At 34.9% G+C, this 25,600-nt stretch overlaps 3 protein-coding genes across 4 annotated transcripts; 2 read left to right on the top strand and 1 right to left on the bottom strand.

Moving 5' to 3' along the window:
- Positions 1 to 1,365: 1,365 nt before the first annotated feature.
- Positions 1,366 to 6,059, top strand: LOC109122190 (uncharacterized). Its single transcript, XM_019218606.2, has 3 exons — positions 1,366 to 1,832; positions 4,185 to 5,088; positions 5,168 to 6,059. The coding sequence occupies exons 2-3, from the start codon at positions 4,636 to 4,638 to the stop codon at positions 5,408 to 5,410; spliced, it is 696 nt and encodes a 231-aa protein (XP_019074151.1). The 5' UTR covers positions 1,366 to 1,832; positions 4,185 to 4,635; the 3' UTR covers positions 5,411 to 6,059.
- A 61-nt stretch (positions 6,060 to 6,120) lies between these two features.
- LOC100853349 (uncharacterized) lies at positions 6,121 to 8,031 on the top strand. Of its 2 annotated transcripts, none has more exons than XR_785320.3 (3): positions 6,121 to 6,496; positions 6,877 to 7,387; positions 7,481 to 8,031. XR_785320.3 is itself a non-coding variant. In XM_059740353.1 (3 exons), the coding sequence occupies exons 1-2, from the start codon at positions 6,455 to 6,457 to the stop codon at positions 7,206 to 7,208; spliced, it is 624 nt and encodes a 207-aa protein (XP_059596336.1). In that variant the 5' UTR covers positions 6,121 to 6,454; the 3' UTR covers positions 7,209 to 7,387; positions 7,481 to 8,031. The 2 variants fall into 2 exon arrangements, 1 of the variants encoding a protein (XP_059596336.1); XM_059740353.1 differs by having other exon boundaries at positions 6,627 to 7,387.
- A 2,343-nt stretch (positions 8,032 to 10,374) lies between these two features.
- LOC100854083 (uncharacterized) lies at positions 10,375 to 22,383 on the bottom strand. The gene is made up of 14 exons (XM_059740178.1): positions 21,381 to 22,383; positions 21,054 to 21,182; positions 20,625 to 20,752; positions 20,296 to 20,506; positions 19,851 to 20,088; positions 19,598 to 19,748; positions 19,180 to 19,524; positions 12,949 to 13,822; positions 12,396 to 12,521; positions 11,991 to 12,115; positions 11,646 to 11,856; positions 11,202 to 11,439; positions 10,926 to 11,076; positions 10,375 to 10,808 (listed from the first exon to the last, which is right to left on the bottom strand). The coding sequence occupies exons 1-14, from the start codon at positions 22,270 to 22,272 to the stop codon at positions 10,479 to 10,481; spliced, it is 4,149 nt and encodes a 1,382-aa protein (XP_059596161.1). The 5' UTR covers positions 22,273 to 22,383; the 3' UTR covers positions 10,375 to 10,478.
- Positions 22,384 to 25,600: the final 3,217 nt, after the last annotated feature.

The raw sequence follows: 25,600 nt of genomic DNA, 5'->3' as shown, positions 1-25,600 counted from the left end.
CTCCTAGGAGCAGGAAGCATGAGCATGATATTTTAATCACTGGTTTTATATGGGTACCTAATTTGAGGGGGGATTATTTTTTGTGGCATCAATTTTAATGATTTCATCCATCCAACCTAAATGACTTAATTGTTATTATTAATTTGATGATTTTATATGGGTACCTAATTTGAGGGGGGGTTATTTTTTGTGGCATCAATTTGAATGATTTCATCCATCTAACCTAAATGACTTAATTGTTATTATTAATTTGATGATTTTATATGGGTACCTAATTTGAGGGGGGGTTATTTTTTGTGGCATCAATTTGAATGATTTCATCCATCTAACCTAAATGACTTAATTGTTATTATTAATTTGATGAAAAAATAAAAAATAATTAAGTTGCACACTTAAATGAATGAAGTTATAACTGTCTAGAAGGTCTTTTATCCATTTCTTTAATCCAATTAGGTTTAAGATCACTTTATTTATTCAACGGTCTAAAGGATATGACAAATTTTAGCATTTTATTTATTGAAAGTAGAAGACAAGGAAAAGGCGTGGTCCACCCCTCCCTCGACATTTCCTTTGATAGTTTGTATAAAGTTTTGAGTTGATAACGAAAGTTTGACTTGACCACTTGAGGGAAACTTGTGTCTTGGGCCGCCCATGGGTTTTCAAAACCTAAAAATTGGAAATCCAAGATTCCCCCATTAATATAGAAAATATATGATTTTTATGCACTATGTGCTGAGTGGTCTTTTTATACCCACTTTGCTCTTACCCAATTCACTTTGCATTACTGCAGTTTGAAATTTCCCAAACAACATTTCTCTCTTTCTTTGACTTCCTCATCACCCAAACATAGTGTCATTTGAAATTTCCTTATTTCCGGAACAAAATTTCTCGTTTTTCTCTCATTTTGCCCTAACCCTGACTTGAGACGGTCGATTCAATGAAAGAAACTCGAGCATATCCCCCTCAAACTGTCTCTTTCCTGCTCACTGTCACACCTACCATGGACAACACCTCTACCTCATTGTTGTTGCCGCATTTTCCGTTGCCACATCTAGATCCAACGCTTCCACCTCTCTTTGTTACCTCTCTCAACGTTCAAAGCCTGAAACTCTCTAGTGAAATCTTTGCTGGTGAAACTTAAACTAATAATATTTTCATTTTGAGGTTAAATTTAGAGATTTTATTTATTTTTATTTTTTTTAACTTCGTTACTTTTTGATGCCTCTCATTTTTGTCATTACTGATAGGGTGGTTGAAGATGGAAGACACATTTGTAATTCTCTAGAAGGTCAACTTAGAAACAGAGGCCCAATTTGTCCTTGTATCTATACTTTTGGCATGGGTATCAGGTAAGTGAAAAACTCTTAGGCTCTGTTTGGTTCCCGGAAAATGCTAAGGAAAGGAAAAAAAATATAGAGGAAAATAGTTTTCTTTAGTTTGGATGACATGGAAAATAAGATGGAAAAAAAATATAAAGGAAAGTATGAAAGAAAATATTGTAATATTTTCCCTATTATTTTCCTTAAAAAATAACGAGGAAAATAAGGGAAAAAGAGAAGGGCAAAGGGGGGGAAAATTTTATCGGGGGCTCTGTTCACCGCTTCACCGCTTCACCTTTCACTTCCTCTTCATCGGTGGCTATGGCTTCTCACCGTCGTCGACCCTTTCAACGGCCACCACAATCACTCCGACCACCTTCCAGGGCCGAAAACCTACCCTCTTTAGGCACCCGAGTTCCCATGGATGAAGTGCGCTCTTCAAATCAAGTTCTCATTGATGAAATGGATTCTTCAAATCCAGTAAATGTATTCGGATCCATATCTTCAGATTAGGTATGAATTGATTTTCCGTTTATTTACCATGTTTTCTGTTGTGAGAATCATAGGTTTTGATTTTCCGCATGGGTAACTTTCTAGTAAGTTCATTAAATCCACGGATTCTCTGGTACATGAATGCTTTGTAACTTATTTTTCAGAAAATAAGTTATGTAATGGGTACTTCAGCTAGCTGTTTGTTTCTTGGATTCAACCCTATGTCCATATAATAATGAACCCACCGACAATGCCCATTCTCACAAGTAAATCACAGCATCAACCCCTTTTCATCATGGGTTCTTTTCATGAGTTTGAAGGCTCAACTGCTTTTTAGATTGTAAATCACTGAACCTAGATCTTATATAGTGAGTTCTTACCAACCATGGAGGCAGGATGCAGGATGCAGGAGGCTACTCCTCATATGTACCTCTCTGTCTTTGGATTCAAGTCAAAAGTTGGGTATTAATGCAATTCAAAAGCAAACCATTTGGACTAGTAAAAAAGGGGTTGAGAACAGGGCAATGGGGACATGTTGATTCTCTGCTTTTTTTTCTTGGGTAGATGGCAAAGTGGGGGTGTCAAATTTTGTATTTTCTTGGCTCCGTATGTATTCATATTTTGTTTGGTTTGGGGGTGTGAGGGATGAGGAACATGCAAACAGATTAAAAAGAAACCAGGAGAGGAAAGAAAAAGTGGAGTGTTTACCAGCAGGGAATGAGGTGGACTGGTGGAGGAACCCTAACCCCATGTGGCACCCCTAATTTGTGGTGGGGTGGATGGGACACCATGTTACTCTATTTTTAAGGATTCTTTGAATGTGATTTATTAGTGAAATTAAAGTTTTTTTTAGTAAAATCAAGTCATATTATTCGTGGAATGTGCACTATTTTAAGCTTGCACTAACTTGAAGTTACTGGTCAATGGCAGATCGTTCACCAACATAAGGGTTGCTTCCCCTTCTATTCATGTCTTAATAATATGACTAAAAATCTGCCCCCTGTCTATGGTTTTGAGTTTGAAACATTCATGAGCCTTAGATTGTGTTAATTTTTTATTTTATTTTTTTGATAGGTCTTAGATTGTGTTAATTATTGAACACTTGGTATTTTAATTAATAAAATTCATTTGCAAGTGTTAGTACAAAGTAATATCTCCAGCAGCATCCAAGGCCCTATAGATAATCCGGTTATGTGTGACTTCATGTTTTTTAAGTGATGCCTGATGGCAAGACAGACAACAGCTTTAAAAGTATCTTTGAGCATATGGAGAATTTCCTTTATGATTTCTTACTCTTAGAGCATGATATACGTTATGGGATTGAAGCCCAAATCCTAACAGGTTTAGCTTTGAGGAAATTGGTTGTCCAACATGGCATCTGAGATTTAACCGTCGCAGTTTATTGTGAAGAAAGAACATGGAAGCCCTTTGTATGTTCTTGTTCCAAAGCCCTTCATCCATGCATTTTGGATTTCAGGGATGCTTCCCCTGCTCTAATATATTGAACACGGTATATGTATTTACTGAACCAATTGATAAACCTTAAGCATACCAGCCTTAAATAATTGAACACATCTCTAACTAAGCTATAACAACATTCAAAAACTTGAGACATCTCCAACTGGTTTGTAGCAGTTTCTACAGAAAACTAGAGCCCCAGATTCATTTCCTAAACATCGAGAACGTATCCAGACCCCCTAAAATTCGAAGCCATCATAATGCTAGAGATGGGCTCATGAAATATGAAAGTTTATCCTATAAAAATAACATTGGGAGTGTTGTAGGCAGCCCTTTCCTTTGTCAAAACCTACATCATGGCAAAAACATACCCAATTTAAATTATGAATGAGCAGACATACCCAGTTTAAAATAAGGAAGAGTGATCTCTGCTTTTGTTATTTTGAGTAGGGAAAGTAGAGTTCAAAGAAAATTGCTAATATTTATGATATATGAAAGCCCGTGCCTGATTGAAACAAGAAGAGGATATGGCTGGGACAATAAATGGATATATCTAATATCTATATCAATAAAGGGGATGTGGGCAATGTAGTTCTCTTATAAGCACATTTATTTTAGAATAGGACAACCTGTGCTAAGCCTTCTAAGTATTGCAGGCAGCCCAAGGACCAGAGATTAGGTGATCAATAAATATGTAGGCACCTTTCTTAAGATACTATAGTATACATCCAGAGTCAGCCAGAAGGTTTGTTTAACATGTGCCTTGTTTCACATCACTCTCTCTCTCTGATTGGGATTCTTCAACCATAAAGTTTTCCATTTCTTTTGAACTAAAATAGAGATTCATTTGAACTAAAACAGTGTATGGGTTTTCCATTTCTTTTTACCTAATTTACTTTTCTATTATTTGTGAAGGCAAAACAAGTTCATCCTGATAAAAATCGGAGTGGCCCTTTGGCAACTGAACGATCTTAGGTAAGTTCACTTCTTTGTCATTCATTCATCATCTTCTTCTTAATACTCTACTCTCCTTTATTCATCCCAAAACCAAGTGGAGGACCAAGTATTCTTAAGTAATCATGTAAATTTCAGACTGAATAATCAACTTAGAAAGAGTTTCATTTTGTTATCATGCTTTAAACTAGACATTTCAACTCTAGTAAGGTCTGTTTTACCATAAGTGGTAACTTGTCATTAATTTAACTATCATAAATAGTCATAATCAATCTTAGATTAAGTTAATTTAACTATCACATTTCAAGACTGAATAATGACTTTACTAAATCATTCCTCTTACTTTGCTATCATGTAGACTTATAATGAAGAGTGGCAAAGACTTAGAAGATGGGCTGCAACTTGTGTAGCTATGTATGCTGCATATGCGGCAATTCTTGTTTCGGTTTATCATCGCTCAAACTATATGGAGAGATCAATCTCTAATGAAGGAGATTATGAACGACATGCTTTGATGGAAAGACTTACACTAATGGATAATGAAGATTGTTATAATCAACTACGTATGGGAAAGGATGCATTCGCAAGACTAGTAAACATTCTTTGGGGAACAGGTCGTCTTAGAAATAGTGCACATAGTAATGTAGAAGAACAAGTTGCCAAATTCCTTCACATTGTTGGTCATAATTTAAGGAATAGAACTATGAAATTTTATTTCAAGCGTTCTAGTGAAACTATTAGTCGTCACTTTCATCAAGTTCTTAGAGCTATAATATCTTTAGATGATGTCTTCTTAAAGCAGCCTGATGGATTAAAGTGCCCTCAAGAAATCAAGAACAATACCAAATTTTGGCCCTACTTTAAGGTAAACTTACTTATCTAATAAACATCATTAGAATATTATTTATATTTTAAAATAAACTAATAATCTTGTTTCTTTATAGGATTGCATAGGGGCGATTGATGGGTCACATTTTCGTGTAAAAGTGTCAAATGATGTTGTACAAAGGTATCGAGGGCGAAAGTACTATCCAACACAAAATGTTTTAGCAGCATGTTCCTTTGACTTGAAGTTCACATATGTTTTACCTGGTTGGGAAGGATCTGCGTCAGACTCGAGAATCCTAGATAATGCATTAATGAGAGATTTTGATAAATTGATTGTTCCACAAGGTGATTATTGGTGATTAGATAATAATTTATTAGCTTAAGTGACTATTACTAATAATAAATATCCTTTGTCTATGCTTCTTAGGTAAATATTATTTGGCCGATGCGGGTTTTCAGCTAAAAACTGGATTTCTTACCCCATATAGAAGCACTCGTTACCATTTAAAAGAGTATAGTGTTCATCAACCAGAAAATGCTAGAGAGGTTTTCAACCTTCGACACTCGTCCTTGAGAAATGCAATTGAAAGGGCATTTGGTGTTTTGAAGAAAAGGTTTCCAATAATAGCTAGTGGGACGGAGCCACATTACCCTGTTGACACACAATCTGATATTATACTAGCATGTTGTATCCTCCATAACTATCTCATGGGTGTTGATCCAAATGAAAGATTAATAGCAGAGGTCGATAGAGAGCTTTTTAGCGAAGAAGCGGAGTTTGAATCAATGGTCTTGAGTTTAGTTGAAAAATGCAAGGAAGGAGAAATCTTAAGGGAGAAAATAGCCATGGATATGTGGAAAGATTACAATAGAAACCGTTGATGAGTCCTTTTATTTTATGGTTCTTTTCTTGTATAGTTTTTTGTGTTTCATATTAAGTACGATGATTGTGTTTAGAACTATAACTCCTCTAGTTAAAATCACACTTTGAATGAGTTACAATGAAGTTATTATTATATCTCCTTCTCTTGACTTTTCATTTTAAACATATATATATATATATATATATATATATATATGTATTATTATTTCAGATGGAACATAGTGAAGGCTTTGAAGTACACAAAAGTGTAAGTGAAAAAAGAAACTTGACTTGGATTGATGAAATGGACAACTTTTTGGTTGATCGATTAATGGAGCAAATGCATAAAGGGCAAAAGATAGGAGGAGTCTTCACCAAGACAGCTTATGTAATGGTTGCGCGAGAAATTGGGGAAAATTTTGAATTGAGTTGTAACTCTGAGCACATAAAAAATAGAATGAAAACTTTTTAAAAAAACTTTTATGCTGCTCAAGAAGTTTTAGAAAATGGTAGTGGATTTGGTTTCAATGAATCAACTTAAATGATCGAAGCTACCACGGAAGTATGGACTACTTACACTAAGGTGAGTTAATTATTATTTTTGAGTTATTAGAATAAAAATTTTGCATGTAATGTAGAGTTATAAATTTCTAATAGACATTATCACAATTGAACTCGAGTTTTGTTAATATTTGTTTTTCTGATGTTAAAAGGCACACCTAGGAGCATCTCAGCTCAGACACAAACCTATTAGAAATTATGATAAGTTGTCCATTCTTCTTGGAAAAGATCGAGCAACAGGAAGTCTTGCTACAGGTGCAAAAGAAAGACAACTTCGTTGGGCCCAGGAACAAAATTTGGATGACACAATTCCATTAGGATCATCACAACATGGGATTAGAGATGAAACATTTCCTTATGTTGAAAATGAAGCAACAACTGAGACATCTTTCTCATCTGCAGATGCATCTGTTTCTGCACCAAAGTCAAACAAAGAAACAAAAAAGCGAAAAGCAAAATATGCTGACATTGTAAGTGAAGAATTAAGGTCAATTAGAGTTGGAATGGATGCAGTTGTTGCGGCTCTTGATAGAAGCAACCTTCAAAATTATACAGAAGAGCAATTGTTTGAAGAGATTGCTAAGATTGGAGGCATGAGTGATGTATCTCATATGAAAGCATATCAAGCTCTTACCGGTGATGTGAGTGCAGCCCGAGCCTTCCTTGCTTGTCCAATTGATAGGCGTAAGCTTTGGTTGTCAGTTAAATTTGGACCTACTTTTTTTTATGCCTAATTTGAGATAATCTACTTAAAAAGGCTTGAAAGTAGAACATGATTTTATTCCACTTGTTCCACAAGTATCAATGGGTGTGCAGATCAAACAAGCCTAATGGACAGCCTAAGTGGCTTCTTTCTCTTATTCCAGATTATTCGCTGCTCAACTTCATGCTCACAACTGCCATCTATATCTTAGTAAGCAGATTTTTCCTTGATGCTTCAAATTTTATAAGTGAAAAATACTAATGAATCTCCCCTTTTTATTTGCTTGTGTTGTCCTCTCTGCAGGTCCCCTCGGCTTTTTGAACTAACCAATACACTTAAAGACAGCTTTTATTCCTACAAAGGACAATCACCGGCTGCTGCATAAATTTTCTTTCTGGAATTTCATATTTCTCTGTGCTTATATTGCATTGGGTTCATTCTTCTTCAGATTCTTCATGCACAATTAAGTTCTATTTCTTGCTTCTATGTTATTGGAATGAATCAGATTTGCAAGATGTATTGCAAAATGCATTCTTAAGGATTTTAACTGGATCATGTCATTCAGAATCCATCAAACTAATTTTGATGTTTGAACGTTCATTTAAGAAGTAATGCAATTTACTCCTACAGGCTTGACAAATCAGGACTGAAAGGACATGCATGGGGCCATTGTGGTCCTCGCGCTGGTTACTTTCCTCACTAGATGATTAGGGTGTCCTGTTCTCCATTTCAGCATTGTTTCTCTAGAGTCCTGTGGGTGCTGCTAACCAGTTTCATATAGCAATGTTTAATCATCATTATTGTATCTGGATCTATTGTGCCCATTATTTTTATCAATTCTGCCCAGCCTCCTCTCCTTTAGGACTTCAAAGCACCTTGCTACTGTTAAAGGCCAGAAAGAATTTTATACAATCCAGCAATTTTTTTTTTTTTTAAGAAAAAACCAAGGCAATTTTTGGAAATTATTTTTGAAAACAATTTTTGAAACTTGAATTATTCTTAACCAGTTTTTTTTTTAAATCTTGTTTACTATACTTTAAATATAATTTTTATATGTAATATTTTACCTTTTTCTATTATTTATCATTATTTTTAAGGTAATTTTTTTAAAAATAAGTGAAAGTAATTCAAATATATTATTTAAAAATATCATATTTTGTGATTTTAAGAAAATCATTTTATGTTTTTAAAAATATAAAATTATTTTCTATTTTCTAATTATTAAACTTATTTTTTTGATCTTTTATTTTAGAAAACAGGAAACTGTTTTAAAAAATAATTCGTAAACATAATTCGAAACTATATCTATCATTATTTCATAATATTAAATAAAAATAAAAATAAAAATAAATAAGACCTAGCTAAAAAATGATGAAATGAATTCTTTTTTCCTTCCATTTTCCTTACATTTCTTTTTTGTGGTTAACCAAACAAAAGAAAATGAATTCTTTTTTTTTTTCCCTTAAATTTTCCATGGATAACCAAACAAGTGAAAAAAATTATATTCATTTCCTTACCTTTTTCTTTCCTTCCATTTTTCCTCCCAATTTTCTTTCTCTTGCATTTTCCGGGAACCAAACAGAGCCTTATAGTCTTAATCTCACAATCTTGTAGTGCTTCTATTCCTTATGAACTTTACAGGTTCATACTGTAGTCATAACTCCTTACAAATGCTAGCACATATTGGAAGAGGTTACTATGATGCTGGTCCGTTATATTGGTTTGTAACTTTTATTTATTTCTTTCTCACAAATGATAACACTGATGTTGAACTAATTTACTAATTGTTGTTCATGTTGATAGTACTAATGCTAATGTTGAAAAAATGCAACAAGGAAAAAGTTCAAAATTATTAGTTTGGAGCCTAGTTGCAATAAATAAAAATTAATTATCTTCAGATTTCGGGTAGGGGTTAGGGAAAAATGCAACAAAATGATAGGAAGACAAGATATTTTTTTAAAGAAATCAATATTTTGGATTTCAACTTTCTGTTCAGTTATGCTCTGTTATAACAAAATCAGAATCCTAGTTACGCCTATTAAAGTCATTTTTTAACTGGGCGTTCTTAGAATGGAATGCTGCATTTGGTTGCTAAGAAAGTAGATAAGAAAAAAAAATGCAGGTTGGAGTTTTGGAACTTGCTTAGGAACCTTTAGTAACCTTTAGGTACTACCTTAGTAACCTTTAAGTATTACGTTAATCTACCTTAGGTACTATCTTAACTTATCTTAGGTACTACCTTAATTAAACTTGGATATTACTTGTGTAAAGCCTTGAAACTTCATTTGTGGATATTAATTACTTCATTTAAGAACATTAGAGCATGACAGTATGTGCCCTTTGATATAATGGTGACAATATAAAATTTAAGTATTTTCTAAAATGGTCCAAGCAACGATTGAAGATATAAAATTTTTGTATTATATATAAATAAATAAAAAAGTAGAGAAAACTGTTTTTTATATTAAGTTTTGAAACAAAATTCTGTTTTTAAGAATAAATGAGAATTATTTTTAAAAATTTTAAAACTATTTTCTGAAAGTTGTTTTCGAAAACATATACAAAGAGTCCCTTATACATTTTTTTTTTTTGTTTTTGTTTTAGTGTCAATTCCATATTAAATGAAATAAAATTATAGTTTAATTATTATCAATATATTTCAATTATTTTTTTAAGGACAATGTTAGTTGTTTCATCAAATTTTCAAGGTGATGTTATTCTTCACGGATCACATGGATAAAAATAATTAAAATGGTATATTGGTTCTAAGTGATGTTATGCTTCTTATTACTTTTACATCCAGATATACCACTAAATATTAAAATACTTCTCATTTAAAAGGGATGACAAAAAATGTGCTACAAACTAGGAAAAACCAAATTAAACATTTTTCTTCTCAAGAGCATTTGGTCAATGAAAATGGTAAAGAAATTGGATCGTAACATCATGTGAAGAGATGAATCAAAATTTAAATAAGAGTAAGTTTTGATTTTTATGATAGTGAATTTTTATTTTTGATAAATAATCTTTAATCAAACAATCCCATTCGTATTTGCTCATGGAGAGGGTCACAGCTCGTGGCATAGGTTAGACGATGCCATTAAAGTCTTCATCATATATCCTACCCCATAATTCATGTGGTAGTGGGTTGGTGGAGAAAGAAAAAATGAAAAAAGAAAAAAAAGTAAGAATTTAATTAAAATTTTAATTCTATTTTGATGCTATCATTTCTGAGAACAAATTATAACATGAACATGCATGTCTTTAGATTATAACTCAAAAATGCAACATCATCCATCTGTTATTCAAGTCGTATGTATTGAGAATTAATAGGACTACTACTTCGGGAAAGATCAGAATCAGTCGACCTTGAATTATGCTCCAGCCCCGAAGAAATGTTTTGGTCAATGTTACTACGTAAAAAAAATGCAGGGTGTGAAGGTATTGGGAGATTGAGAGAGTAGCTATTTAGCATGAGCATTACTGAAGCCATTGTTGGTCGATCAGCCACATTTTCTTGAACACATAGCAACCCAATGTGGATACATCTCATTATTTCGCTTGTTGAGCCATCCCTTAATGTTGGATCTATCATACTGCTTGCTGTTCCTTCCCTCCAAGAAATCCAGGCCTATGGGGATGCAAGGATATATATGCATATTCAATATTAAGTATGAGGTTCTATAACATTTTCAGTATTGTACGCATTACCATAAAAAGAGAAATGCACCTCTCTATTCATACTTACGTGGGTCAGAAGATACTCAGTGTTCTCGCCAACATGGAAACAATTATTCTTTTGACCGCTTATAATCTCCAGAATCAACACACCCAAGCTATATACGTCCGACTTAACTGAGAATTTCCCATGCAATACATATTCTGGGGCCATATATCCACTGCATATCATAGTCAATAAAGTCAAATATGAAAGAAAGGAAAAAAAGAAAAAGGAAAAAAAGCTCTCAAGATTTATATTTATTCAATGTTGTAGTTAACTAGTAGTCTTAATTTTGGTACTTACTAGGTTCCCATAATTCTACTTGTATTCTCTTGAGTTTGATCAACTGCAAATAATCTAGCTATCCCAAAATCAGAAATTTTAGGGTTCATCTCTGCATCTAATAGAATGTTGCTTGCTTTGAGATCACGGTGAATAATTCGAAGTCGAGAATCTTCATGAAGATAAAGAAGCCCTCGAGCGATGCCTCCTATGATTTTGTAACGCTTTTCCCAATTCAATTGTGTCTGCTTAATTGGATCTACATGCTCAGACAAGTATGAGTATATAAGTGATTAAGTGAAGATTTATATAGCTCCTGAACTACAAAAGGAAAATAACTGTAAGTAGGAGCATGTCTGAGATGTTTTTCTTGTTTATATATGTAGTTCGATTTTAATCAGTCCCACCATGCATATCAAATGTTGATAAATAGAATCTAATATAGAACAGGACGAGCAGTTGTACCAAATATGAAGCCATGGAGGCTTAAGTTAGGCATAAACTCATAGATGAGAAGTCTTTCGGATCTTTCCAAGCAAAAACCCAGTAGCCTAACCAAATTTCTATGTTGAAGCTTCGCCATTAACAGCACCTCATTTTTGAATTCTAGTTCTCCTTGTTTAGAACCAGCAGACAGCCTCTTAACAGCTATTTCTTGCCCATCGGAAAGCCTACCCTGATGATATATGGCAACAAAAGAAAGCAAAATAGTTCATGAAAATCATCCTCAATGAATGAGAAACTTTGAATTTAACACATGTTAGAAAGTAAAACATTTATATTCTCCCTCATATGGTTGTGTTTTATTACCTTGTAAACAGAGCCGAATCCACCTTCTCCAAGCTTATTAGCATCAGAGAAGTTGTCTGTTGCAACTCTAATGGTGCTGAACTGAAATTGCAAGGATTCCAGGGTTCTAGTTTCACCCTCAAAACCTTCACATGAAGGATAGAGTTACATTTATACACATACATGTGAGAAAAAAATTTGGAAATTGAATAACTTGAGTGTAGCTTTTTATGAATGGTTGGTTAGTCATGCAGACTTCACCATCATGATCTGAGCCAGCATATACTAATACTTTGTGAGTAAAAATGTGCATTGTGGAGTCATAAATGTTATTATAAAAGATCTTGGGAGTGGTTTCAAGAAGAAAATGATTTCAATTGCAAGAGGCAAAGTCAATAAAAGATGAAGCACCTATGATTAACTTACTTAGAAACTGCCCCCTTGGCCTCCTCTTTTTTAAAAAGAAGCAGATGAAGCTGATCAATAACACTGAAATAATAACCGTGGGAACGACTATGAGGATGAGGGTCCGGGATGTGTTACTCTTCTTTCCTGAAAAAGTCAATTTAACACCACATTCATCGACTGCAGAATTTTGAAATTGCTCTCAGAGGTGATGGTAAAGCTATTAAAAGACTTTTTCATTTCATATATATCATTATTTTTTCCTTTTACTTAAAATTCTCTAGACGTGGGTCACTGCATCTTAATTTTTTGTAGAACTAAAAGTCTAAAAGTATCATTCGTCACATAAAATGTGACCCCCAGTGGAGACTGATCTCAGATTTCCACAATGTTAGGCTTGAGAAGCCTCCAAATAACCACACAAAATTTGGATCAAGTTGCTGATTGAAATATTACAGCCCACACAATAGGCTTCATGCTCCAAGAATACTATCTTAAACTATTAAAATTACTTCCAAGACTTAACTAGTAACAAATTTTAAGATAACTTGGGTCAAAGCTTTAAGATTCATACCTTTGGTAGGTGTAACAATGGCTGGGGAGGGTGGGGTAAGGTTATCCGAAGGAGAAGGTGAGGAAGGTGGCCATGTTGCAGGTGGAGGCGTGTTAGCCGCTGTAAAATCATAGAAACGGAATGTTTCAAACCTGAGGCTGCAACTGGGCTTAAAAATTCGTCCTCCTTCCTTGTTACCGCAACATGCTGGAACATCATTAATAGCCCCTTCTAAACAAATGCTGCAAGACGACTCATTTAGATCAGGAGTGCACTGCATAAACCCGTATATCCTTTTATCACCAGTGCCAGTCGCTTCTCCTGTCGCAAATTTGAGCAGCGAATTGCCCGAAGCAGCTTTGCTTCGGAGGCTGTCCAACAAGGTCTTCAGCGCCTGATTGAACACATCTTCATTGGAGACGTTGTTCGGGTTCGGAACATAAAAACTAGGCAAAATTTCCAGAGTCCTGAATATGGACCGATTGGAGTATCGTAACATGCATTCATCATACCCTCCTATTGCTTCATTCTGGTAGGGACAGCGCTGCGGGAGCTGAAGCCTGGAGTCGTTGAGGCAACTGTGGCACTTATCTTGTGTGATGTCTCCTCTGCAGAGGGCAATTGCGTTAACCTCGTTGGGGCTTTGGCCGACGGAGAAATTGTAAAAGCCATAGTTGATTTCTTTGTATGAGAACAGTGTAGAGAGAAGGGTGTTGAGGTTTGACTGGTAGGTGCTGTTATTGCTGTAAGTACCAACATTTTCTGAACAATTGTGGTAGACCAGGTCAGGCTGGGCTACTGTTACAGCAACAAGGTGTGGTATGAGAATGGTATAAGCGAAGAAAACCAGTCTGGGAAAATCCATTCTCATCTCCATGGCTTCTTGTGATGGTTTTCACTAAATGGAAAGATTCAGGCTCCACGGCTTTGAAATGAAAGTGATTAGCAGGGATTGACAACCAAGTCAATCTTGCTTTTCTCAGATCTTGATCAAACTTCAGTGTTGAAACTACGAAAATAAAATTAATTTTGTAATTTTGAAGGACCCATTTCCATATGCATAGTCCTTATGCTGTGGTCCTTGGCCTTTGCACAGGTCAACTCGTCAACACTTAATTAATAGACAAGAAAAAGATGATTGCGTTGATATTGGTGAACACGCGGTTTCAACATGTTGATTGAGACTGAGTGGCTGACGACAATCCACGCATTTGCGTGTTAAATGGGCACCTTTTACTTTTACTTTTGTTTTGTTTTGTTTTTTTTTTTTTTTTTTTTGTGGGCTTTATTCTCCTTTCTAGAAGTTTTCCTTGTTTGGAATCGTAGGAGTTTCTAGATGGAGGGGATTCCAAGGGTTTTTGTGAAGAATTTTGAAAGTTTTGAACTCTTTAAAGTAGTGAAATTTTAGAATTTTTGAATGTTATTGACTTCATATTTTCATATCAACATTGTATCTTTTATCTTTTCTTGACAAATGACAAGTGGGCATGCTTTCTCTCCTATGATCTCTTTTGTCAACCTTTTTGTTGTAATAAACAAATAAATAACTCTCTCTCTATATAAAAGATTACATTAAAATATCGATATATTTGGTAATGTTTTTTAACACTAATATATTTTTAACAAGTAGACATTAATTTAGAGTTCAGTTCAGATGAATTTGTTTTTAAATCAGGTAACATCTTGTGTAAAAAAAAAAGGAAGAGTGATAACTAGTATATTTTTATAAATTTTCACTAATTTAATATACTTTTACCTACAAATGAATTAATGTCTTAAATTAGTTATGTCTTTTTATTATCAATGAAGTTACGTTCGTTTTTATAATTGTAGACATGACATATTTGGATTCAAGAATAACTTGTTAACTAGAAGGATATCCTTTAAACTTTTAATATATTAGTATAAATAACTTTGATTTTTGAGTCGATCATGATATAAATCACTTTGCATCATAATTAATTGATTTATTTTTTAAATTTATTTTTTATTTCATTGAAAAATGATTTATGGAGGTGAGATTCAATTTCCTAATTTCATTTATTATTTCAAATAATTAAATTCTTTTCTTTTATGATTCAATAAATGAAAGATTTTTTCATTCAATATAAAAAAGTGTTTTTCCTATAAGCTATCACATAAATCATTTCATATTTCTATTTAAGAGTAATTTTATATTGATTAAGAAGAACTTAAAACTATTTTGGGTTCAAAAGAATTTACAATAGAAACCAAAAAATATATTATCTTTTGCATTTTAGTCAAAATTGGAAGAATTCACAAAGAAAATGGTTTTTGTAAGAAATACTCAACCGTATCTTGGAAAGTAGAATTGTTATAAAAAGCTCAAGTTTGAATAAACCCCTATATTCTATACATCATCCCCCTGAAGTTGATGACGCTGTGTAGCACTGTAAGCTTGCTTTGTTAGCTTAAGAATCGTTGAGTTGAAAGGAGCTTTGTCATAGTATCAACAAATTGATCTTTAGGAGTAAATTGAACCAATAAAGTATGATTCATAACAAGTTCTTGAAAACATTCTAATCAATCTCGACATGTTTACAAATGAGGAGGGGTGGGTTTGGTAAAGTGACATTGAGTTCCTCAAGGAGTGTTGTAGTAATCCGTATGATTTAGAGTTACTGCATTAGCCAAACCATGATACTCAGATTCAACATGGATAAAGAGACAACTGCCTACTTTGTTTGGAATTCCAAGATACTAGATTAGGTCCAAAGAAATGGAAATAACTAGTACTTGTGCTCTTTATGTCATTAGGGTAACTTGCCCAATCAACATCAATATAGCAGGTAAGAGAGAAGTTTGAGGAGGCCTAGAGAGAAATTCCATGAATGAGACTATATCCTTTAAGTATCTAAGATCCTCTTAATAGCCTATCAGTGAGAGGAGGTGGGGGCATGCATAAATTGACATGCTTTATTAATTGCAAACTAAGCTCAGGTCAAGCTAGTAATGGTACTATATTGAAGGACACCAATAATACTTTGATAAGTAGTTGGATCAAGTATTAATACTTCACCTTCACACTAGGACAAAGAAGTGTTTGAGGCCATAAGAGTGAGGATTGGCTTGCAATCAAACATTTCAACTAGATGAAGCAGATCTGTAATATAAGTTTGCTAAGAAAGATGAATAGATGAGGAGGATTTGTTGACTTGAATTCCCAAAAAATAAGATAGATCTCCTAAATCTTTAAGAGCAAAATGTTTATTTAGCCTATGAATGAGACTTAATTTGAATGAAAGGTTCATTGCTTCTAGTGACAATAATGTCATCATCATATGCTAGAACAAAAGTCATAACAGTGATGGTAGTAAGAACAAACATGAATGCTCTAACATTGAACTATAAAAGCCTTAGTGTAGAAGACAATTGCTTAGTTTGGTAAACTAGGCATGATGACTCTATTTTATGCTATAGAGAGCTTACTTCAATTTGTAGACATAATGGGAGTATGTCAAATCAATGAAGACAACAAATTGCTCCATATAAACTTTTGCATTCAAATAACCATTCAATAAGGCATAATGAACATTGAGTTGCTTAATAGGTCAGTTAAGTGATAAGGCAAGACTAAACACAATTCAGATAGTAGTTTGTTTAACAGTAGGACTAAACATTTCAAAATAGTCAAACCCATTTGTTTGATGAAAACCTATTGCCATAAGTTGAATCTTGTATTTTTTAATGGATCCATCTAGTTTGAATTTCAACTTATAAATCCACTTGCAACCAATGATCTTATGATTAGTAGGAGGTGGAACCAAAATCTGAGTATTGCTTTTCAATAAAGCAGAGTATTTAGCTTGCATTGCAACCTAACAATAGGGGTGGATAATTCCTTGGTGAAAGGTAGATGGCTTATGAAGCAAAGATGCAACATAATTAATACATGCTATTAAGAATATTCCACGTTTTTTATTACATGACTGAGACCTGAACACCATAGAGTACAAGTAGGAAAAGAATAAAAGGGAAGGGGGAGATTGAGAAGATATGAGAGAGGAAGGAAAAAGCAAAAGAGAAGTAGGAGCATCAATAGGAGAAGAAGCAAAAGAGTTTGTTGGTTGTAGAGGAGAAAGGGCATTGAGTGTGAGAATAGGAATGACAGAGGAAAAAAAAAGGTGAAAAATAAAGAAGATAAGTTAAGCTTGGAGGTAGAATAGGATGGTGAGGAAGTAAATGTGGACAAAGGAAAATGAGACTCATTAAAGATAACAAGGTTAGAGACGTAAATCCTGCTAGTATATTTTTTTAGACATAACTCTTTATGATAGGAATTGAAACCAAGTAGAACACATTCAGTGGATCATAATTGAAGTTTGTTGATTTATAAGGTCGAAGGTAAAGGATAACATACACAACCAAACACCCATAGAGATTTTTAGGATGCAAGACACATTGTGATACAACATTTCAAAAGGGAATTTGTTAGATAAGATTAGTGTTGATAATATGTTTGTAAGGTATGCAACAGATTGAAAAACATATGGTCAATAGGTTAAAGGAACATGAGAATGTGCTAGTAAGGAGAGGCCAACCTCAATTATGTATCTATTCTTTCTCTCAACTTAACAATTTTGCTGAGGGATATGCGGACGAAGGTGCCTATGATGAATACCCAATTTATCAAAAAGTGGTTTGGGTATTCTGAATTCACCTCCCCAATTACTTTAAAGAGAGTTAATTTTTGGTTCAAGTTGAGTCTCAATAAGATTTTTAAATTTAAGAAAGGTAGAAAAAGCTTCATTTTTAGTTGTGAGAAGATAAAACTATGTGAACCGAGAGTATTTATTAACGAATATTAATAGACAATATTTTATAGGAGTAATTAAAGCAATATGGGAAGGACCCTAAAGATCAAAATGCACTAAATCAAATAGTTTTATTGCTCTAGAATCAGAGAGTACAAAAGGGGGTTTATGACTCTTGACTAATTGACAAGAATAACAAAAATTAAATTTTTTTGTATTTGGAAACTTCAAATTACAAGAATTTATGACTTGGCGAACTACTTGAGGCATAGGATAGCATAACCTATTGAGTATGCATCCTTGGACTGATTGAGAAAAGCAAAAGCTTGAGAAAAAAATTGAGGAGTTGAAGATTTTGGAATTGTTGAAGGCTTAGAGATGGTGACTACATAATCAAGTTTGTTAAGGCCATTCTCAAGGTGCTCCTGAAGAAGTTTCTTCAAGATTTGATCATTCAGGGGTAAGACATGAAGAAATTTGATTATGAAAGTGGCGTGATTATCAAAACACATTTTGTTAAGTGTAAACATGAAGAAACAAAATGTGTTTTGATAATCAAGACTTGATCTCAAGGCCATTCTTGAAGGCCTAAAGTGTAAACATCAACCGTTCTCTATATGAAAGTGGCGCTCTAATGGCAAAGAAATATCAAACGTTTCTCTAATTTTAGCTAAGTAATAAGAGACCAATATACCTTCTTTTATTATTTATTTGGAGTTGAGATTTTAGGCTTATCATTATAGCTATTGACGGAGATTGGTAAACTCTATTTAAATCATTTGAGAACTTATCAGTATTCGAGTAGCGTACATGCAATCCAGCCCATTATGCCTTTAGTGAAATAGTTTGATGGTAAGGGGCTGAGTAAGAAAGGGTAGGTTTTTGTTTTGAAATATTGGAAGAGGGTTTAGTTGATTTTTTTTAAAATTCTCATTTTGGTTTGGGGTTTTTGAATTCGAGGTTTAAGAAACATCAAGGTTAGTGAATAGAGCTTGATTTTTGGTAAATGTTTGGGAATGATGGTAGCTCTAAAGCTTTCAAAGCTCCGATACCAAATCAACTTAATTAAACAAAAAGAAGAATTTAGAGAGAAAATGGTTTTGGAAGAATTGCTATAAAACCAATATAAAGGAATTTGATTTAACCAATTATAGACATGTTACAACACTATAAGCTAAGTTAATTGTATAAAAAAAAGACCGAATAAATAACCTCTATATTCTATAAATAACAAGTCATTATATTCAAACATTTTAACAGTAAAATCCTCTGAATTCATGAATTATACATGATAAACATATACAAGATTCAAAATAAAAGAACTGAAAACAAATATTAATTCATTATGATGACTCCATATGGCATCTTTTATTTTTAGCTCCAAATAGGGAAACAGTATTTGCAGTTGAAACAATGCTACAAAAATTGTACGTAATACACATGCTTTTGACTGTTGTCAACATCTAGTGGCACCTTATCGAGGATATGGATCAGTGATTGAAGCCTCATTCACTGAAAAATGGGATGATCTACTCGGCAAATAATTCGACTGGGCCACCCTTGAATTATCCTCCAATTCTAAAGACATGTCCCGATTCATGCTAGTATTCATAAAAAATGCAGGGTGTGAAGGTACTGGGAGACTTAGAGAGTAACTGTTAAGCATGAGAGCAATAGAAGCCATGGTCGGTCTGTCAGCTTCGTTTTCTTGAACGCACAAGAGCCCAATGTGGATGCATCTCATTATTTCACTTATTGAACTGATCCTCATTGTCGGATCTATCAAGTTGGTGGTTGTCCCTTCCCTCCAATTTTTCCAAGCCTATAAGAATGCAACAACGTATTAACATAAAAAGCAAGATTAGTAATGTTTTCATGTCTCATGCATTACTTACATAGCTTAGGAGATGTTCAATGTTTTCACTGACACGAAAACAGTTATTCCTTTGACCACTCACAAGTTCCAAAACTAACACGCCAAAGCTATAAACATCTGTCTTAACAGAGAAGTGTCCATGCATGGCATATTCAGGAGCCATATATCCACTGCATATTATGTCAATATAGAATTTCAGTGACAGTAAAGTTTTTAATAAAACAAGAAAAACTAAAATTATTGGTTCAAGCTAACTTGTTTGTAATACTTACTAGGTTCCCACAATTCTACTAGTGCTGCCTTGAGTTTGATCTACTAAGAATAACCTCGCCATACCAAAATCAGAAATTTTAGGGTTCATTTCTGCATCTAAGAGAATGTTGCTAGCTTTAAGATCACGATGAATAATGCGAAGTCGAGAATCTTCATGAAGGTATAGAAGCCCTCGAGCAATGCCTCCTATGATTTTGTAACGCCTTTCCCAATCCAATTGTGCACATCTAATTAGATCTAAATCATTAATACAAGCACATTTAGGGTAAGAGTTAAAGCTAAAACAGGCAATAAACTATCCCAAGAAATAAACCTAGAAAGGTTTAGGAGTATACATCCCATAGTGGCTATTGATTATCAATGACATTGAAGTTAATTCATCAAGGCATGCATCACAAATAAAGTTAATAAAACACAATCTAAAATTAAGTCAAGAGTTGTTACCAAAGATGAAGTGATCGAGACTTGTATTAGGCACAAACTCATAGATAAGAAGTCTTTCGGCTCCATCCAAACAAAAACCCAGGAGCCTAACCAAATTCCTGTGTTGAAGCTTGGCCACTAATACCACCTCGTTCTTGAATTCCAATTCTCCTTGTGCTGAACCACTAGACAATCTCTTCACAGCAACGTTTTGTCCATTAGAAAGCTTACCCTGAACATAAAAATAAGAATTGATGGAAAATAATTGAAGCCGCCTTTAAAAAAATAAGAAACTTTAGATTAATAAGCTCGATGAAATGGTGAAATTTTATAAGAAAATATTGTATTACCTTATAAACAGGGCCAAATCCACCTTGTCCTAGCTTATTAGAATCAGAGAAGTTATTTGTAGCAACTCTAATTGTGTCAAAGTCGAAGTGCAAGGATTCAACATTTGTAATTTCATCCTCATCATGAGCTTCACAGAAGGAGAAGGTTAAATTAGTCAGGCATTATAATGAGTGCTTGGCTACACAAGCAGATCTACCCATGAATCTCAGCCAGTCGAATTCTATTAAAATTTTGTAAGCGTAACAGATTATGAAGTCATGAATGTCGATAGTAGTCTTCCCACCAACTTCGTGTAAAGCAAGAGAAGCACATGCATGTATATTTAAATTACTAAAAGGACAATCAGCTGCCCTTGTCACTTTCCAAGAAGATCATGTTTTCAATAGGAAGAAGCAAAGTCAAGAAAGGACGGAGTGTATTTAACTTACTCTCAAGCTTCTCCATTGAGCTCCTTTTTCTGGAAAAGAAACAGATGAAGCCAACAAGGATTATGATTAAAATAATTACGGATGGGACGATTATGAGGATGATGGTTCGGGATGAGTTACTCCTTGTTTCTGCAAAACCCAATTATTAAAGATCACTCAGACCCATGAATTCTGGAAACCCAGTAATCTAGATGATCACTCGACTGCAAATCATAATCAAGGGAGAATGAGCACCACATATATATCTATCTTTTACAATCAAGGATCTACTTGATCTTGGAATTGATTAAATTTCAAGCATGGAGATATGTAGGGATACGTACGTACCTTGTGTAGAGGTGGTATTAGCTAAAGGCGGTGGAGAGAGATCAGCTGAGGGAGGAGAAGGTGGCGGCGCGTTAGCTGCTGTAATATCATAGAAATGGTATGTTGCGTATCTCAAATTACAGCTGGGTTTAACAACTCTCCCTGCTTTGCGCCTATTACAACATGTTGGAATTTCATTGATAGCGCCCTCTAAGCAATTACTGCAAGACAACTCGGACAAATCAGGAGTGCACTGCATAAGCCCATATATGCTTTGGAAACTCGTAACATTTGCTTCTCCAGTTGTGAACTTGCGACGCCAATCACCAGACGCAGCTTTGCTTCGGAGGCTGGCCATCAGGTTTCCCAGAACCTGATTGAAATCTTCCACATTGGAGACGTTTTGAAGGTTCCACATTGTAAAGGTGGGCGAAGTTTGGGCTTTTCCAAATATGGAGTCATTGGAATATCGCAGCATACAATTATCGTACCATCCTATTGCCTCCTTCTGGTTGGGACAGAGCCGAGTGAGTTGAATCCTAGAGTCATTGATACAACTCCGGCATGCGGTTGGCATTACGTCTCCTCTGCAAAGCGCGATTGCGTTGACTTTGTCCGAGTTTTGGCCTGCGGAGAAATTGTAAAAGCCATAATCTATTTCGTTGTTTGAAGAGAGGGAGGTGAGGAGAGTGTTGAGGTTTGCCTTGTAGGTGCTGTTATTGGTATAATTACCAACACCGTTTGAACACCGATAGAAGAGAAACCTTGGCTGAGCATTGGTGACAGCAAGAAGGTGAAGTATGAGAATGGGATAAAGGAAGAAAAGTAATCTTGGAGACTCCATTCGTTTCTCAGCTTGGCTCTCTGTAAGGCTTTTTGAAGGAAAAAGGAAGGAGAGAGGAAGAAGATACATGACCTCAAGGATTGACCACCAGGCTCTACAGTTGACCACCAAGTGGGCTGCTTTTTGAATATCACGGGATGAGAGTTTCCCGTTGACGGTTGTTGCTTTTGGTCTTTTCCTTCTGAAGAAGATACTTGCACTAATCATCATTCTTTCATCTATTAGCAATGATACTGGCCATGGAAAAATAACTTGGAAATTTGGCCCAGTTAAGAGACAACAAATTCAGTATTTCATTGACATTTCAAATAGCTATCTGGAATTCATTCAAGTTGATCGAATAACAAATCAATTCAAAACTATCTTAACAAAACTTTCCCTTAATAGAAATTTCTACATTCCCATGTAGCTATATATGTTTATCCTGATTTTGCTGAACCAAAATTCCGAAATTCCCATTCCCATACTCCAAAAACCAGGTGGGTTCCTTTCAGTTCCATATGAATGGAAATATTGGGGTGGAAATTTCATCAAACCAAACATATTTCAGCCACTTTACGCAGATTTTTTCCCCAAGGAAATAATAATTAATAGGCCCTCAATTTTTGCACCTAACTGGGTTCATGGTTTTTGAATACTTCGCAGTCAAATTTGTCCTCCTCTTTCTAAAGCAAGCCGTGGCCTCTCATATTAAATTAATTGGTTTTTCTCATATTTAATAGAAGAAAGATTCGATTGGGATTGGAATGGTTGTCAAAGTCCACGCGGTTTGAACACGCTGACACCTTGATTAGTTCCTTTGGCCATTGGATGAAGATGGTTCAATCCGAACTTTGGCGGAGTATCCGAAACCAATCTCCCTTTGCAAGCAACTCTAGCCACTCCCCAAGAACAGGTACTTCACTCATCCTATGTCATATGTGATGGGATAAATACAAATAATGCACAACCATGTTTTATCCCCTCTTATGAGAACCTAATAGGAATCAATCAAATAGAGTAGCAAGAAGACACCCAATCAACAAGTATATGAACACCAATAATTTTAGCGTGGAAAACCTTCTCCAATATGAGAAGTAAAAACCACGGGACCCTTAGGCCACTTAAAAACTCCACTAATATAATTAATGGGTTACACAATTCTCTTTAGATAAAACTAGAGGCATACATCAACCATATCTCAAGACAAATTGATCTTGACAATTTCAACAACTTTGCATAAAAACAATGGAAATATCTCACCAAATACACCACTGTTCTCGGACTAAAATATAACTTTTCAGAACTTCAAATCCAATCTCCACCGTTCAGAATGAAGACCAATGAGTTCTGAATGTGCTCTCCAAAAATCGGCTCAATCGAACCACAGATTAACCTCAATCAAAGTTCATGATCAAAACTGTCCGGATAGAAAACGCATCAAAACGGAGGCTCTGTTCTTGGACTGAAAGACGACTGTCCGGATCTCCAAATCCAATCTTCATCGTTCAGAATGAAGATCAATGATCACGAACCTCTCCTCCGAATTTTAGGTTGATCGGCCCACAGACGAAGTGGGATTGGACATTTGATGAAATCTAGGCAATGAAGAAAAAAAACGGAATTTTTCTCTCTAACTTCAAAAATGGTGGTTCTCCCATTTCTCTCTCTTTTCTCCTACCTCTGGTGGCTGCGAAAAATTGGAAGAAGAAAAAGAAGGATTCTTTTTCTAGCCCTTTTATATAAAGGCCTAAGAGGCCTTAAATTTTGGGCTCTTAATTTGGGCCTTCCACATGAGGAAAAACCCAACAATATGGTAGTGATTGAAATGTCGAAAAAGTTCGACGATATTTATGAGGAAGACACAATATTTTTACCAATTCGAAAATATCGCTCAAATTTAGGTAATTTTACCAATTTTTTTGGGAAATTTCCCGATATTTCCTATCAGTCCAGGCTGCGCACAGGATACAAAATCTGTCCATTTTTTTTAAAAAAAAACATAAGATGCTATTTGGTAATCTGATCATGATTTGCAGGCAAAGGTTGTGTTTTTCAGCCTGGCTAAAAAATCGTGGATTTAGGGTTTGTGAAATTTAAATCGAATGGCACAAAAGAAAAGAGACCCCTAAAACAGATCCAAAAACATAAGGAGCAAAAAAACAATTTTTTTGGTTTTCCTTGGGGGTTTTGCATGGATTTTCTCAAAAATCAAACGAGCATGAATTTTCCCGGAAATCGAATGGGGGATGGATTTTGTTGGGAATCAAACGGGGGTTGAAAAAAAAAATGATAACATGATTAGATTAGTATTTGCGAGGATTGAGAGTGGTAGAGTAAAATAGGGCCTTAGGGATTTTCTCGTCTGGAGGCCAACTTTAGAAAATGGCTTCTTGATGCCCGAGGCCCTGAGTGAGAGAAGTGGTAAAAATAGGGCATTTTTAGGGATTCCTCTCTATATATAAATAATTATTAATTGTCCATGTGTGTTTTGATTAAATCTTTACCATGGATTGCAATTTCGAATTTTATTACCGAATGGCTCGGGTTACATTTAGAATGGTCCAGACACGAGGCACTTTCAGGTTTATAATTCCTAGACTTGGAGACGTTGGAGACCATAGTTTTGGTACATGAAGCTGCATAGACTGGCATTGAGGCAATGAAGGGAATTAAGCCGAATTCCCAACCTGTGAGAAACAAAAAAATAGAGAAAAACGCACGCCAAAGAAAAACAATCACACGCATAAGACAGTATTTACGTGGTTCGGCAATTTGCCTACATCCACGAAGTTGCAGGGATATCACTATTATCAGGGAAGAATACAGAGTACTTCTGTCGGCTACAATATTTTCTCTCTATCTAAAACGCAGCCACCATACCACACTAAAAAACCTTAATTACAAAAGACGGTTCCACAATGGGCTAAACGGGCCCAAAAAGGCCCAAGCCGGAGTGCTCATGGACAAGCCTCAGTAAATCTCCCATTAAAAACCATGCAATATTATTCGGGTCGGGTCACTAAAACGTATCAAACAGAACTAGGCTCCACAAAGCTCGACAAATCTCTCACTTGGAGACTAGTTCAATCACCAACATCAAACTGCTATCCTCCAAGAGATAATCCCTTATCCCTGCAACTCATCCTCCTGTCCTCAAGCTAGAAGACCAATTGAAGTTGCGCACAACTTCAACTTCTCAATAGTGACACCCTTAGTCAACATGTTTGCCAAGTTCTTAGATCCACAAATCTTCTCAAGTATTACCAGTTTATCTTCAACAAGGTAATAGATAAAGTGGTGTTTTGTTTGTATATGCTTCGACTTTGAATGAAAAGTCGAATTTTTGGCAAGAAAAATTGCACTCTGACTGTCACTGTGTAGAATGCCCATCTCCTGCTTTTTACCCAATTCATCT

This window comes from Vitis vinifera, chromosome 10 (assembly GCF_030704535.1).
Source record: "Vitis vinifera cultivar Pinot Noir 40024 chromosome 10, ASM3070453v1".
Classification (NCBI taxonomy): domain Eukaryota; kingdom Viridiplantae; phylum Streptophyta; class Magnoliopsida; order Vitales; family Vitaceae; genus Vitis; species Vitis vinifera.
Note: the sequence above shows the minus strand (reverse complement) of the source record. Positions and strands in the feature narration are given on the sequence as shown.

Excerpts from the sequence above, each read along its gene's own strand:
- LOC109122190 (XM_019218606.2), top strand. The coding sequence starts at position 4,636 with ATGTATGCTGCATATGCGGCAATTCTTGTTTCGGTTTATCATCGCTCA. Across the intron at positions 5,089-5,167 it reads AATTTTGGCCCTACTTTAAG|GATTGCATAGGGGCGATTGA; the intron begins GTAAACTTACTT and ends GTTTCTTTATAG.
- LOC100853349 (XM_059740353.1), top strand. The coding sequence starts at position 6,455 with ATGATCGAAGCTACCACGGAAGTATGGACTACTTACACTAAG. Across the intron at positions 6,497-6,626 it reads TATGGACTACTTACACTAAG|GCACACCTAGGAGCATCTCA; the intron begins GTGAGTTAATTA and ends TGATGTTAAAAG.
- LOC100854083 (XM_059740178.1), bottom strand. The coding sequence starts at position 22,272 with ATGTATCTTCTTCCTCTCTCCTTCCTTTTTCCTTCAAAAAGCCTTACA. Across the intron at positions 21,183-21,380 it reads TAATACCACCTCTACACAAG|AAACAAGGAGTAACTCATCC; the intron begins GTACGTACGTAT and ends TGGGTTTTGCAG. Across the intron at positions 12,116-12,395 it reads GCCAAGGGGGCAGTTTCTAA|GTTTTGAGGGTGAAACTAGA; the intron begins GTAAGTTAATCA and ends CTTCATGTGAAG.